Below are 13,968 nucleotides of genomic sequence, written 5' to 3' on the forward strand. Positions count from 1 at the left end.
TCTTTTCAAGGAAAGAAGCATTTTCAATCACATATGTATACAATAGTCTTCCGTGTGGCTGCACCGCACCACCTTGCAGGTCCCGTGTATGTAGGAGTCGCATGCGAATAAAAAATTGAGAAAGATCATGGGGTTTTTTGTTCACGCGGGCCGCAGTTGTGGCTCCTCTGTCACTTTTTTGCCCTCTGCTAAGGGCAAAAAAGAAAAAAAAACGCAACGAGAAAATTAAAAGTGTGGCATTTCGACATCTATCGCCATTCGTGCGGCCATTTCTCGAAACAACGCTAAACTTTTGTTTCGACTGTGAGGCCCTAGAACAGTTCGATTCTGATGTAGGCAATGGAAGAAACAATCATATATAACTACAGAACCTAATGTTACATGCTTGCATCTCTCAGCTCCCGCGAATTTTCAAGTGAGACTTAATGGTAGCCATCTAGTAACTCATAAATCAACGACATTATATATCATCAACTACAATGCAGGCAAACCATTCCGTCAGTTACCTTTACGAATCAAGTACTTCAAAGAGGTCAAATGGGCTCTTTTCTCAAACACAAAAGCAAGGAAGTTTTCAAAAAGCTTTAAGTCAAACTCAGGAAGAAATAGAAGATGAAGACCTGATGGTAGACCTCAACACAGGATCTTTAACTCCCGTTAAGTTAAAATATTGGACTCAAATGAGTGCTATGACGGAAAAATTTGGTAAACTGTGAGACCAATTTTGGCGGTAATTTCGTTTAGCTGTTTTATTTTCACATTTTTAATTGTCAATGCTGGAGGTTGTTAAAGTTTGGCTAGCTGTTCTGAACAATCCTTGTATACCGGTGAGACTTTTTGTTATAGATATTGGCGATATTCATTTTTTAGGAAGGTGTTTTTATAGATTTTTCAATTTTTTTTGTGTAGATGCATGTTTTGATTACTTATGCATAGTACGAATTTTTAGTTTATTAAGCTATAGAGGTTTTTTTTTTTTTCACCTCTTTACCACAAATTTAATAGCTATTGTGTAGAATAACTTTTAATGGAAAACATTTGCAGTATTTTAGTATTTTTCTACCTGTTTATTGCAAGTAAGGGCAGCATTATCCTGATAGGAGTAGAGGTTAACCGCACATCGGAATGAGACTTCTCCAAGAACGTTCTCAAAGTAAAACATTTAGCATTAGGAAATTTCTTTGGTCGATTATTAGACAAAGATTAGATTGTATTATGTTCTGATGCTTAGTTAGAACGGAAAGTGTTACCCATCTTGCAATCACCGTGACACCTTAAATATTTGCCGTAAGCGAAGAAAAAAAGCATGAAAAAAAAAAGCATATTTATGCTGAAGTCATCTACAAATGACCACCGCTTTTGGACCTGAAGAGGAGAAGAAAATAACATATCGTAGAACAGTCTTTGTTAACCAAAATATTTTAGCTTTGATTCCGGACTATTAGTACATTGAATTTTTTCAGGTACTAACAATGTTTGGCAACAATAGACCAATGTTTGGAGGGAGCAACCTTTCCTTTGGATCAAATACGTCATCCTTCGGTGGGCAACAATCGCAACAACCAAACTCTCTTTTTGGAAATAGCAATAACAACAACAATTCCACCAGTAACAATGCCCAATCAGGATTTGGTGGATTCACTTCTGCCGCTGGCAGTAATAGTAACAGTTTATTTGGAAATAACAATACTCAAAATAATGGGGCATTTGGCCAGTCAATGGGTGCCACCCAAAACTCACCATTTGGGTCGTTAAACTCCTCAAATGCCAGTAATGGGAACACTTTTGGAGGATCCAGTTCAATGGGTTCTTTTGGTGGTAATACCAATAATGCATTTAATAATAACAGTAACAGTACCAATTCCCCGTTTGGTTTCAATAAACCGAATACAGGAGGGACCTTGTTTGGTTCGCAGAATAATAATAGTGCAGGTACTTCTAGTTTATTTGGCGGCCAAAGTACAAGTACCACTGGCACATTCGGAAACACCGGAAGTAGTTTCGGAACAGGCTTAAATGGCAACGGCTCTAACATATTTGGGGCAGGGAACAACTCACAAAGCAATACTACCGGCAGCTTGTTTGGCAACCAACAATCTTCAGCGTTTGGGACAAATAATCAACAAGGAAGTCTATTTGGACAGCAATCTCAAAACACCAATAATGCGTTTGGTAATCAAAATCAGCTGGGGGGCAGTTCCTTCGGATCAAAACCAGTTGGTTCAGGGTCGCTGTTTGGCCAGAGCAACAACACTTTAGGTAATACAACCAATAATAGAAATGGATTGTTTGGTCAAATGAATTCCAGTAACCAAGGCAGTTCTAACAGTGGATTGTTTGGACAAAACTCGATGAACAGCAGCACTCAAGGGGTATTTGGACAAAACAATAATCAAATGCAAATTAATGGCAATAACAACAACAGTTTATTTGGAAAGGCAAACACCTTTTCAAATTCCGCATCAGGAGGTTTATTTGGCCAAAATAATCAACAGCAAGGGTCCGGGCTGTTTGGTCAAAATTCTCAGACAAGCGGTAGTAGTGGACTTTTTGGGCAGAATAATCAGAAACAGCCCAATACTTTTACCCAATCTAATACAGGAATAGGTCTCTTTGGACAGAACAACAACCAGCAACAACAATCTACAGGTTTGTTTGGAGCCAAACCAGCAGGTACCACAGGATCTCTTTTCGGTGGTAATTCATCAACCCAGCCTAACTCTCTTTTCGGTACTACCAATGTACCTACCTCTAATACACAGTCACAACAAGGAAATAGTCTTTTTGGTGCCACGAAGCTGACCAACATGCCCTTTGGAGGAAATCCCACTGCAAACCAGTCAGGGAGTGGAAACAGTCTATTCGGAACTAAACCTGCCTCCACTACCGGCTCATTATTTGGAAACAACACAGCTTCTACGACAGTACCTTCCACGAATGGATTGTTTGGTAACAACGCTAACAATTCAACTAGCACTACGAATACGGGACTTTTCGGTGCAAAGCCTGATTCTCAGTCCAAACCTGCATTAGGGGGAGGGTTATTCGGCAATTCAAACTCGAATTCTTCCACAATCGGCCAAAACAAACCAGTTTTTGGAGGCACAACCCAAAATACAGGACTCTTTGGCGCCACCGGCACGAACTCTTCAGCAGTTGGTTCAACTGGTAAACTTTTTGGCCAGAATAATAATACGCTTAATGTTGGTACACAAAATGTACCACCTGTGAACAATACCACCCAAAACGCCCTTTTGGGTACAACGGCAGTTCCTTCCCTACAACAAGCCCCAGTAACTAATGAACAGCTTTTTTCCAAAATATCAATCCCTAACTCTATTACAAATCCAGTTAAAGCAACAACTTCAAAAGTGAACGCAGATATGAAAAGAAATAGTAGCCTCACGTCTGCCTATAGACTTGCCCCAAAGCCGTTATTTGCTCCCTCTTCGAATGGCGATGCTAAATTTCAAAAGTGGGGCAAGACACTGGAAAGAAGTGATAGAGGAAGCAGTACCAGCAATTCTATTACGGACCCAGAATCAAGCTATCTAAATTCAAACGACTTGTTGTTTGATCCAGATAGAAGATATTTGAAACATCTGGTGATTAAAAATAATAAGAACTTAAATGTCATTAACCATAATGATGATGAAGCAAGCAAAGTTAAATTAGTGACGTTTACAACAGAATCAGCTTCAAAAGATGACCAAGCCTCATCAAGCATTGCTGCTTCAAAATTAACTGAAAAAGCACATTCTCCTCAGACTGACCTAAAAGATGATCATGATGAAAGCACTCCTGATCCTCAATCGAAATCTCCAAATGGTTCCACCTCTATACCAATGATTGAGAATGAAAAGATTAGCAGCAAAGTTCCCGGCCTATTGAGCAACGACGTTACCTTTTTCAAGAATAACTACTACATTTCACCTTCCATAGAAACGCTTGGCAATAAGTCATTAATTGAACTTCGTAAAATAAACAACCTAGTCATTGGTCACAGAAATTATGGTAAAGTCGAGTTTCTGGAGCCCGTTGATTTGTTGAATACTCCTTTGGATACTTTATGCGGGGATCTTGTCACCTTTGGACCAAAATCATGTTCAATATATGAAAACTGTTCCATAAAGCCAGAAAAGGGCGAAGGCATTAATGTACGTTGTAGAGTGACTTTATATTCCTGTTTTCCTATTGACAAAGAAACAAGGAAACCTATAAAGAATATAACACATCCTCTACTGAAAAGAAGTATAGCCAAACTAAAAGAAAACCCAGTGTACAAGTTTGAAAGCTATGACCCCGTAACAGGCACCTATAGTTACACCATAGATCACCCAGTTTTAACTTAAACCGGAATAATTTTTGTAGAGAATCCTTGTATCGTCTAAGTAGTCTAGATGTTCAGCTGATAGATTTTCGTTGTATTGTATATATAATAATTGTCGGAAAACAAAAATACTTAATTGTAATTGTGTGACCGAAAATGCCTGATCAACAGCCATGGCACATTTGAATGGGATTTTGAGGAGACAAAAATGAAGAGGTTCTATAACCTTTGTAGAAGAACATTGACCTCTTTTCAATGAAGGTTGGTGGCATCGCCAGATGCAGAAAGGTTGTCTCATGAAATAAAAACGGACAGACCATGAAGGCTAAAGGAAAAAAATAAAATGCCATCTCCTAGAATCGAACCAGGGTTTCATCGGCCACAACGATGTGTACTAACCACTATACTAAGATGGCAAACAACTGTGAAGTTTTTGGTTACATCTGCACATCTGGTTGAATAAATATTATGTACTCTTTGCTTTTTTATGTTAAACCTACAAGTGGTGACTGTAAAGAAGCATTACAACGTAGAACTGATAAAGGGGAGAAATATGTGAGTTGTTAGATAATTGTTGGGATTCCATTGCTGCTAAAGGCTATAATATTGGTATACAGAATATACTAGAAGTTCTCCTCGAGGATATAGGAATCCACAAAAGGGAATCGATAGTTCTACATAATGTTATTATTTTATCTTCCTTCCTTTTATATGTTGTCATTCATTATCCTATTACATTATCAATCCTTGCATTTCAGCTTCCATTAGATCGGATGACTGTTTCTCAATCTTTATGTCATCTTCTCACACCGCATGTGATAATATAATATTAAATAGATGATATTAGAGTTCAATTCCAACAAAAGGGGAGTAGTTACATAAGCTTTCCGTAATGGTGAATTTATAGCAGTTTCCTTCTCGATGAAAGGAAGGGAAAGAATTAAATATACTCGAATGCTTGTACCACTCCATTTCCCCATTTATCACATTTAAAGTTACGAGTAAAAAAGTGACCGATATAGAATGTCTGATGAAAGAGCAAATGAAAGAAACATCAAGAAAGCATATTGAAATTAGCAAGTGAAAGCAAAAAAAGTAGATGAGTAAGCATTATAATGCGTCCAGTCTGACTTTTTTGTTGGAATAAAAATCAACTATCATCTACTAACTAGTATTTACGTTGCTAGTATATTATCATATACGGTGTTAGAAGCTGGCGCAAATGATGAGAAATAGTCATCTAAATTAGTGGAAGCTGAAACGCAAGGATTGATAATGTAATAGGATCAATGAATGTTAACATATAAAACGATGATAATAATATTTATAGAATTGTGTAGAATTACAGATTCCCTTTTATGGATTCCTAAATCCTTGAGGAGAACTTCTAGTATATCTACATACCTAATATTATAGCCTTAATCACAATGGAATCCCAACAATTACATCAGAATCCACTGAGTCTTCATTTTTTCCTATTTTTTGAATTAATTTTTGTTCGTATCCATTGGGCTGGCGAGCAAGTCCATCAAATAAAAAGGCGCGTAATTCGCTTCGTTTCGTGTCTTCGAAAATGAAGACCAGTTTTCCTCCTTAAAAGTACTTTAATTCGGAGAGCCGATTATATAAAGTGAAAGACTTAGTACTTCGTTAGCTCATATCGTTTTCTTATTTTGAAATAGGTTATCTATAGAATACTTTATCAAGTTATCAGGTTCTTTCCGGAAAAACATCTCATAAATCATCCCTGGAAAAATGTCTAGTCAAACAGAAAGAACTTTTATTGCGGTAAAACCAGATGGTGTCCAGAGGGGCTTAGTATCTCAAATTCTATCTCGTTTTGAAAAAAAAGGTTACAAACTAGTTGCTATTAAATTAGTTAAAGCGGATGATAAATTACTAGAGCAACATTACGCAGAGCATGTTGGTAAACCATTTTTCCCAAAGATGGTATCCTTTATGAAGTCTGGTCCCATTTTGGCCACGGTCTGGGAGGGAAAAGATGTGGTTAGACAAGGAAGAACTATTCTTGGTGCTACTAATCCTTTGGGCAGTGCACCAGGTACCATTAGAGGTGATTTCGGTATTGACCTAGGCAGAAACGTCTGTCACGGCAGTGATTCTGTTGATAGCGCTGAACGTGAAATCAATTTGTGGTTTAAGAAGGAAGAGTTAGTTGATTGGGAATCTAATCAAGCTAAGTGGATTTATGAATGAATAACTTATGGCATGGGAGGGTACATATGAGCGCCTTTTTTTTCTCGCTTTGGGCAGCTCATATCATGTTCCCTCACTAGCTAATAATATAATGAATTTTTTAGAAGGAGCACGATTATATAAAAAAAATACCACTTATGTTGCTACCCTTATATACGAATTTATAATACTTAATGACGCTTCAATGACGCCTGATGTCAAATGCTTTTGGCTCCCAGTGAAATTGCCACACTTCCTTCTTCTTTCCGAACTTTATAGTATCATCGAAAAATACAAGTTGGCAAAGGTCTATTACAATCGCGGAACGTACGATGTTCATACGGTTTCAGCGAATAGTCTTGTAATATCCGGAAGCATGCCTACCGGCATTATTATAGGTAGTTCATCGCCCTTGGACTATGTAGGGGTACAAGTAAATAGGCAACTTGAAATGGATCTCCCTATTGAATGAAACATTTAAGGGTGCCCAACCCTTAAGTTGATAGAGCTACTACCGTTCTTTTAGGTTTAACAGTTTCTCCAATAAATTTGGCAATATGCAGGGATCCCAAATTGAAATTTCTGGCGGAATGTATATATTAGACTTGCAGCTGAGTTTTATCGCGTACACTATTCTAGGGACTTTGGACCTAACTCTGACAACAAAAACTCAAGTAAAAAAAAGCTTACATTTTTAAATGATGAGATCTAATATTTTGAAATTATTACAACGGACAAGTAGGAGATATGTATCCTCAAAGGATTTTGAGCCTGTGATAGGGTCTAATCCTAAGAAACAAACATCTAGACTAATGGTCGGTTCTGTGGGTGTTATGATTCCAGTTCTACTTTATTTGTTTTATAAGAACGATAGCAAACATAGTGAAATTAAAAAGATATACCAAAATGAGAAAAAAATTTAAAAAGTTGTTATATAAGGGTTTTCGTATATAACACAGAATGGTAAACCGAGTCACGAAGCTCAATCTTTTTTTTTTATGTCTTTCTCTAACGTTTTTTCGTCTATATTCAAAAAAAATAAAGTTGGTAACATATAATGCATATATTCATTTGATCTAATCGCTTGCTTTTTATTTCAGTAGCATTTTCGTATTGCGTCGCGACCAGAGAAGTATGAGCACCAGAGGTAACACGTATATACATTTATACATAAATATATCTATTTAGTTTCCTTTCTTGGAAGCTTCAGCAGCTGCTACATTTCCAGGTTGATTCTTCTCATCAAAATATTTCTCCAGGTTTTTGACTTGCTTTTGTAGGCCCTCCAGAGAAATTTGCTTTTTCCTTAGTTCCTCTTGAAGTTTGGTGGAATCAGCTTCATTTGAGTCTTTCTTGCTGTTTGAGGAAGGTTTGTTCAATTTTTGCTTTTCTTGTTCGTTGATTAAGCCTTGGTATTTCACCAGTCTCTTGACAATAGACATGACAGTTGGGATACAGATAGAAAAGTACAATATGAACCCGGAAATATACATATTTCTTTGATTGTACGCTCTTGATGCTAGTGCCTGTATTGGAGTTACAGCAGATGACCCGATTGAGCCACTGTTGTCGTTGTGGTATAATGAAACACGAATTTGAGACCTTTTCCATGAATCAATAAACAACAGGCCAACAAGACAACCCGTTATAAAGATTATAGTTTTTATTTGCTGCTTCGCTGTCAATTGGTTATAGGTGCTAAAAATACCCCTACGGATCCGGAATGGCAAAGGCAAAACGAAGATGAAGAGCATTACCATCTCAACAGTGAGCAATAAAAATAATGTCGTAAAGTATAAACTCATCGCAATATTATTTATTCTTCTCGGTTTTCAGTACTTGCCACTTTGCGAAAGGATAGCAGAAAGGAGCGTTGCAATGAACGAATAGCTTTAAACCAGAAACTATACAAGGTCCCACTTGGCATATATTTCTATTTTTGCACTGCGCCAGAGGGTTTAGTAGCGCCCCCTTTATGTTAACGTATCCTGTGATATAGCATGCAGCTGCGGGTTACATGTAAATTGTTCAGGGCATAAGCAGTACGTATCGAGGAGGTAAAAGACGTTGCAAGTAGGTAGATAGTACAATATAGATAAGCCCAACAGTTTGCGTACGCCTTAAAAGTAGTGGTGTTCTGCGTTTATGTTCTCTCCCTTCTTTTCTATCTAGGTTTTTATGGCGCACTTAAAATATTCTGCTGCTTCAACGGGCGGCGATCTACGGAGAAATTTTTGGCATAAAGTCAAACTTAGAAAGAGCACATAAGCCATAACTTCTTTTTGATATGTGAAACCTAGCCCAGGTTGTCGTTAGTAGTACCTGGCCCTTTAAATATATTTTTGTACTATCGTATACTTGTATAACTATTCATCATTTTCTGGTTTGGTAGTCCGCATTTTTTCATTTGATGACTAAGTTGTACGTATTGCTACACTGAGTTTATCCCCTTACTTCGACAGTAAATTGAGAGAATAAAAGTGAGAAGTGTAGAGAAGAAAAAGATTAAAAATGAGCACTGATAACTCACAAAAGGATGAAGGTGTTCCTTTGCTTTCCCCTTACTCTAGTAGCCCTCAACTAAGGAAAAAGAAGCGCAATCAAAAAAGAAGAAAGGACAAGTTTGTTGGTCACTTGAAGTCAGACTCACGTAGGCCAACGCAACTGCTGCATGATAATCTGCAACACAATCACGGCCAGATTACTGATTTCGACCAGATCGATTCCTGGGGCATGCTGCATGAATCTGATTCTACAAGTAATGATATAATAAAAAGTGAGGATCCATCGCTCAAGGGCGCGTTCATTGATCATAGACCTTCAATGAGCCAACCTAGGGAGGGGCCTCAAAGTGTATCAAGCACAGTTCAACCACAGCCAATAATGAAGTTTTCAACACCAAGTTACAAGAAACCCGCAGGGTTAAGACCCTCTGATCAGAATAGATCATTAGTATCGGACTTATCCCCTTCAGAGCTTGAATCATGGCTGAAGAGAAGGAAATCTGTTCATAAGAGTTTTGTTGACGAAAACTCCCCCACCGATAGGAGACAATCGAACGCGAATAATGATGTCGTGATTGATGTTGATGCGTTAATGAACCATGTTAACAACAATGCAAGTACTGGGGTTAATGATAACAGCAAGAGAAGAAAGAAAAAGAGGGGTTCTGATGATAGTAGCAACAAAAATTCCAAATCCACATCCAGTGATTCAAACGATGAAGAGGATGAGTATAACTCAAGGCCATCTTCTAGTCTTTCTTCAAATAACTCTTCTTTGGATGACGTTTGTTTAGTGCTTGATGATGAGGGTAGCGAAGTGCCAAAAGCTTGGCCTGATTGTACTGTTTTGGAAGAATTTTCCAAGGAAGAAACAGAGAGACTAAGAAGTCAAGCTATTCAAGATGCTGAAGCTTTCCACTTCCAATACGATGAAGATGAGGAAGATGGAACATCAAATGAAGATGGAATTCTTTTTTCAAAGCCAATCGTAACTAATATTGATGTCCCTGAATTGGGAAACAGAAGGGTAAACGAAACAGAGAATTTGAAGAACGGCCGTTTAAGGCCAAAAAGAATTGCGCCATGGCATTTGATTCAACGTCCAATGGTCCTTGGGTCCAATTCAACCAAGGACTCAAAATCAAGAATTCAAAGCGGATTACAAGATAACTTACTAGTCGGCAGAAATATTCAATATCCTCCGCATATTATTTCTAATAACCCAGAACATTTCAGGTTCACTTATTTTAGGGTGGATTTGGACTCTACTGTTCATTCTCCGACAATATCTGGTTTACTGCAACCTGGTCAAAAATTTCAAGATTTATTTGTCGCTTCTATATACTCCCAAGATAATAGCGCTGGTCATATCAAGACACATCCAAATTCTCCAACACCTGGTATAAAAGCAGAAACTGTATCTCAACTCCAGGGATTGACAGCTAAAAACCCTTCCACTTTATCGTCTATGTCTGTGGCAAATATAGAGGATGTTCCTCCATTCTGGTTGGATGTCAGCAATCCTACTGAAGAGGAGATGAAAATATTAAGTAAAGCTTTCGGAATTCACCCTTTAACTACAGAAGATATTTTTTTGGGAGAAGTTCGTGAGAAAGTGGAACTATTTAGAGATTATTACCTGATTTGTTTTAGAAGTTTCGATATTGTAGCAGAAAAGCATGTTCGTCGGAGGAGAAAAGAAAAGCAAGAATCTGCTACCTTGGATCATGAAAGTATTTCACGTCGTAAATCACAAGCCTATGGTGCTACTATGTCAAATGAATCAAATGCAAATAACAATAACAGTACAAGCAATGCAAGTAGGAGCAAATGGCTTCCATCGATTTTACGTGCACGCCGTCGGTCATCTGCAAATAGAACAACCAATACATCATCATCAAGCTATAAACGCCGTGTCAAAAGCGAAAAGAAAAAGATGGAAGAGAACGAAAAATTCAAAAGAAAATCAGGAGACAGGCACAAACCACGTGAGGGAGAATTAGAGCCATTGAATGTTTACATTATTGTTTTCAGAACTGGTGTATTGACGTTTCATTTTGCTCCCACACCACATCCTATTAATGTTCGAAGAAGAGCAAGACTACTAAAGGATTACCTTAATGTTACCTCTGATTGGATTGCGTATGCCTTAATCGATGACATTACAGACGCATTTGCCCCTATGATAGAACTTATCGAAGATGAAGTTTATGAGATTGAGGACGCCATTTTGAAGATGCATCAGTCAGATGATTCTAGTGATAGCGATTCTAGCGATAGTGATTCCGATTCGGGCGCTAGCGATGAGGATGCATTTCCGTTCGATGTCTATTCTAAAAAGACGTCCTACTCTAGTGCAAAATCTAGTGTGAGTTCAAGAAGTATGAGCACTTCTGAAGCGTCATTCAATGCAAATTTGATAGGTTGGAAGAGAAAAGGAGATATGTTGAGGCGGATTGGTGAATGCCGTAAAAGAGTGATGAGTATACTAAGATTGCTAGGATCCAAGGCTGATGTGATAAAAGGATTTGCCAAAAGGTATAATGAGCAATGGGAAGCTTCGCCACAATCTGAAATCGCAATGTATTTGGGTGATATTCAAGATCATATTGTAACCATGGTCTCATCGCTAAACCATTATGAAAAACTGTTAAGTAGATCGCATTCAAATTATCTGGCACAAATCAACATTGATATGACGAAGGTTAATAATGACATGAACGACGTTTTGGGAAAAATTACCATACTGGGTACTATTGTTCTGCCAATGAATGTGATTACGGGTCTGTGGGGTATGAATGTTATCGTGCCCGGACAATACAGGGATTCGTTGACATGGTTTATAGGCATTGTGCTTTTTATGTGTATGCTAGCATGTTCTGCATATATGTATACTAAGAGAAGATTCGGGTTTTAATTTAAGTGTTTTTTCGCGCATTAGCGCTTGCTTTTCCTTCGATTTTAATTATCAGCCTAAATTATTGTTGTCTTTCCCGAAGGATAGAATTGTAAATTATCAGCGCCGTATCGTATACTTGTGGTGATAAATATCTTTAATCTATTTATGTTTTTTTTTTTTTTTTTTTTCGTGTCTGGTTTCTACATGTTTGTGAACGTTCTGCATATCTTTATGTACGTACACAGTATGTTAGTATGCACTTATACTATACAAAGAATAAGGGAGGTGAGGTTAATCAATAAGGTTAACGTAAAACATTTATTATTTTCATCACCAAACTGTTGGAAGTTTTGAATTGGTTAATTATCAAGGATTTCATTGTTAGCCAAATTTTCCTTGGCGAGATCTTGTTTCTCTTTCTGGAGTTGCTGTTTTTGTTCTTTTTTGTCCTTGTTTATTTGTTTTTGCTTTTCTGAATCAATTTGTGGTTTCAAATCGTTCTCCAAATTCTTTACTTCTTGTTGCTTTGCGACTTCATTATTGAACTTTTCTTTAGGTACTTTAGCTTGTTGTGGTTGCTTATTGTTAGTCGCATCAGCTGCACCGCCGGCTGCAATATTGGTATGATCGCTTGCACTTGCAGAAACATCAGAAGAATGGCTTTCTAGCTTGATCTCAGTTTCTTTATTCAGATCAGAATAGGCAACTTTTATAACGAAATAAACGCCACATAACAGTATAATGTATACTATAATCTTTTTCATAGGGGTAGTCAGATAACCGCCCCTTCTTCTGGAATTATATTTGCTTCCTGTTTTATAACGAGGTAAAAGATCTTTTTTCCTTCTGATATCGCCCTGCATATTTTCTATAATTATGAATCACTTTAGTTTGATTTATATTTGCTCAGAATACCCTAGCTTTATCTATATAGTACTACTACTTTGGAGGGGAGGAACGTATGTTGGAAGGCAATAGCACTCTGGTAAAGTGCTAACTCTTAATGTTAATGACGAAATCACTTTTTTTGCCTTTCTGAAAGATTGGAAGACTGTCACTGAGAAATTCGCTATTCTTTTCTTTTTCTTCGTGTTTTTTTTTGTTAGAATACTGCACAGCTTGCTATCCCGCTGCACAGCTTGCTATCCCGCTGCACAACATGAAATTGCTCACGTCGTGCCAAATTACATATAGGTGCTTACCCTGTTTATATTTTTTGCCTTCATAGCGGAGTTTTTAAGGGTAGCCCTTATGTTTTTAGCGTTCATTTGAACGAATGGCTAACGCTAAACGGAGAAGAGAGGAAAACAAGGCCGCTGGCGTTATTGCGCGTAAAAACAGGAGATAAGCACTGTTTAACATACATTTCATTGAAAGCTTAAAGCCGCAAAAGATGAAGGGTTTTCAAAATTTTCATCTCTTGCAGTATAAGGATGCAGTGAATCTATCTACAGACAGTTGATAAAAACGTCTACCTTGCCTAGTGTACCCAGCTGCTGTCAACTTCTTTCCTTAGCGCGTAAAGAGCTATGTTTTCGATAAAAGATGCAACATAAATGCTACGATGTAAGGCACCCAGGACCTCTGAAGGCAAAGAAGTTGTGAAATTTGAAAAATAATCGCTCAAAAAGGAATAATTGTCAAGCGTAACGATTTTTTTGATTTTCCGAAATCAGGGGAGGGGAAAAGAAAAGGGGAAGGGGTCTCCTCACAGGTATTGTGAGCTCCAAGCAATCATTTTGCCAGCACTAGGAAATAATAAAATGAAAGAAAAAAACATACATAGAAAGTGCCGCTCCGGGGCATTTTGAGCGCGGCAAAAAAAGCCCGAAGATCCGTTCCTCGAAGGAACGGCAACCGCACACCAAGAAAAAGGGAAAAAGGTGGGGTTGGCTGTAAAGTACGAGCGCGGGGACGGATCCGTAACAATTTCTATGTGGGGCCAGCAGCCGGCTGCTGGTGGGTACTGTTGTACGAAGCGGTTGGTAGCGATGACAGTGGCCAGGGCTGCTAGGCATGGTGCCGTGAAAACCCAGCGC

At 38.0% G+C, this 13,968-nt stretch overlaps 7 protein-coding genes and 1 non-coding gene across 8 annotated transcripts, besides 2 other annotated features; 5 read left to right on the forward strand and 3 right to left on the reverse strand.

Moving 5' to 3' along the window:
* Positions 1 to 479: 479 nt before the first annotated feature.
* On the forward strand, positions 480 to 716 carry YKL068W-A (uncharacterized protein; the record flags this gene model as incomplete). The annotated part of the gene is made up of 1 exon (NM_001184534.1): positions 480 to 716. One exon carries the CDS (start codon positions 480 to 482, stop codon positions 714 to 716), a length of 237 nt encoding a protein of 78 aa, NP_878111.1.
* Positions 717 to 1,472: 756 nt separating this feature from the next.
* On the forward strand, positions 1,473 to 4,352 carry NUP100 (FG-nucleoporin NUP100; the record flags this gene model as incomplete). Its single annotated transcript, NM_001179634.1, has 1 exon — positions 1,473 to 4,352. One exon carries the CDS (start codon positions 1,473 to 1,475, stop codon positions 4,350 to 4,352), a length of 2,880 nt encoding a protein of 959 aa, NP_012855.1.
* A 322-nt stretch (positions 4,353 to 4,674) lies between these two features.
* On the reverse strand, positions 4,675 to 4,746 carry YNCK0012C. Its single transcript has one exon. It is a non-coding gene; the product is annotated as a tRNA-His (tRNA).
* Positions 4,747 to 4,875: 129 nt separating this feature from the next.
* Positions 4,876 to 5,193: a long terminal repeat (Ty1 LTR).
* A 273-nt stretch (positions 5,194 to 5,466) lies between these two features.
* Positions 5,467 to 5,798: a long terminal repeat (Ty1 LTR).
* Positions 5,799 to 6,085: 287 nt separating this feature from the next.
* Positions 6,086 to 6,547, forward strand: YNK1 (nucleoside diphosphate kinase; the record flags this gene model as incomplete). Its single annotated transcript, NM_001179633.1, has 1 exon — positions 6,086 to 6,547. The coding sequence occupies one exon, from the start codon at positions 6,086 to 6,088 to the stop codon at positions 6,545 to 6,547; it is 462 nt and encodes a 153-aa protein (NP_012856.1).
* Positions 6,548 to 7,227: 680 nt separating this feature from the next.
* Positions 7,228 to 7,449, forward strand: DPC7 (Dpc7p; the record flags this gene model as incomplete). Its single annotated transcript, NM_001184684.1, has 1 exon — positions 7,228 to 7,449. The coding sequence occupies one exon, from the start codon at positions 7,228 to 7,230 to the stop codon at positions 7,447 to 7,449; it is 222 nt and encodes a 73-aa protein (NP_001032580.1).
* Positions 7,450 to 7,710: 261 nt separating this feature from the next.
* On the reverse strand, positions 7,711 to 8,331 carry YET1 (Yet1p; the record flags this gene model as incomplete). Its single annotated transcript, NM_001179631.2, has 1 exon — positions 7,711 to 8,331. One exon carries the CDS (start codon positions 8,329 to 8,331, stop codon positions 7,711 to 7,713), a length of 621 nt encoding a protein of 206 aa, NP_012858.2.
* Positions 8,332 to 9,037: 706 nt separating this feature from the next.
* MNR2 (putative Mg(2+) transporter MNR2) lies at positions 9,038 to 11,947 on the forward strand (the record flags this gene model as incomplete). The annotated part of the gene is made up of 1 exon (NM_001179630.1): positions 9,038 to 11,947. The coding sequence occupies one exon, from the start codon at positions 9,038 to 9,040 to the stop codon at positions 11,945 to 11,947; it is 2,910 nt and encodes a 969-aa protein (NP_012859.1).
* A 341-nt stretch (positions 11,948 to 12,288) lies between these two features.
* Positions 12,289 to 12,792, reverse strand: YKL063C (uncharacterized protein; the record flags this gene model as incomplete). Its single annotated transcript, NM_001179629.1, has 1 exon — positions 12,289 to 12,792. One exon carries the CDS (start codon positions 12,790 to 12,792, stop codon positions 12,289 to 12,291), a length of 504 nt encoding a protein of 167 aa, NP_012860.1.
* Between the last annotated feature and the right edge of the window lie 1,176 nt (positions 12,793 to 13,968).

This window comes from Saccharomyces cerevisiae, chromosome XI (assembly GCF_000146045.2).
Source record: "Saccharomyces cerevisiae S288C chromosome XI, complete sequence".
Taxonomy (NCBI): domain Eukaryota; kingdom Fungi; phylum Ascomycota; class Saccharomycetes; order Saccharomycetales; family Saccharomycetaceae; genus Saccharomyces; species Saccharomyces cerevisiae.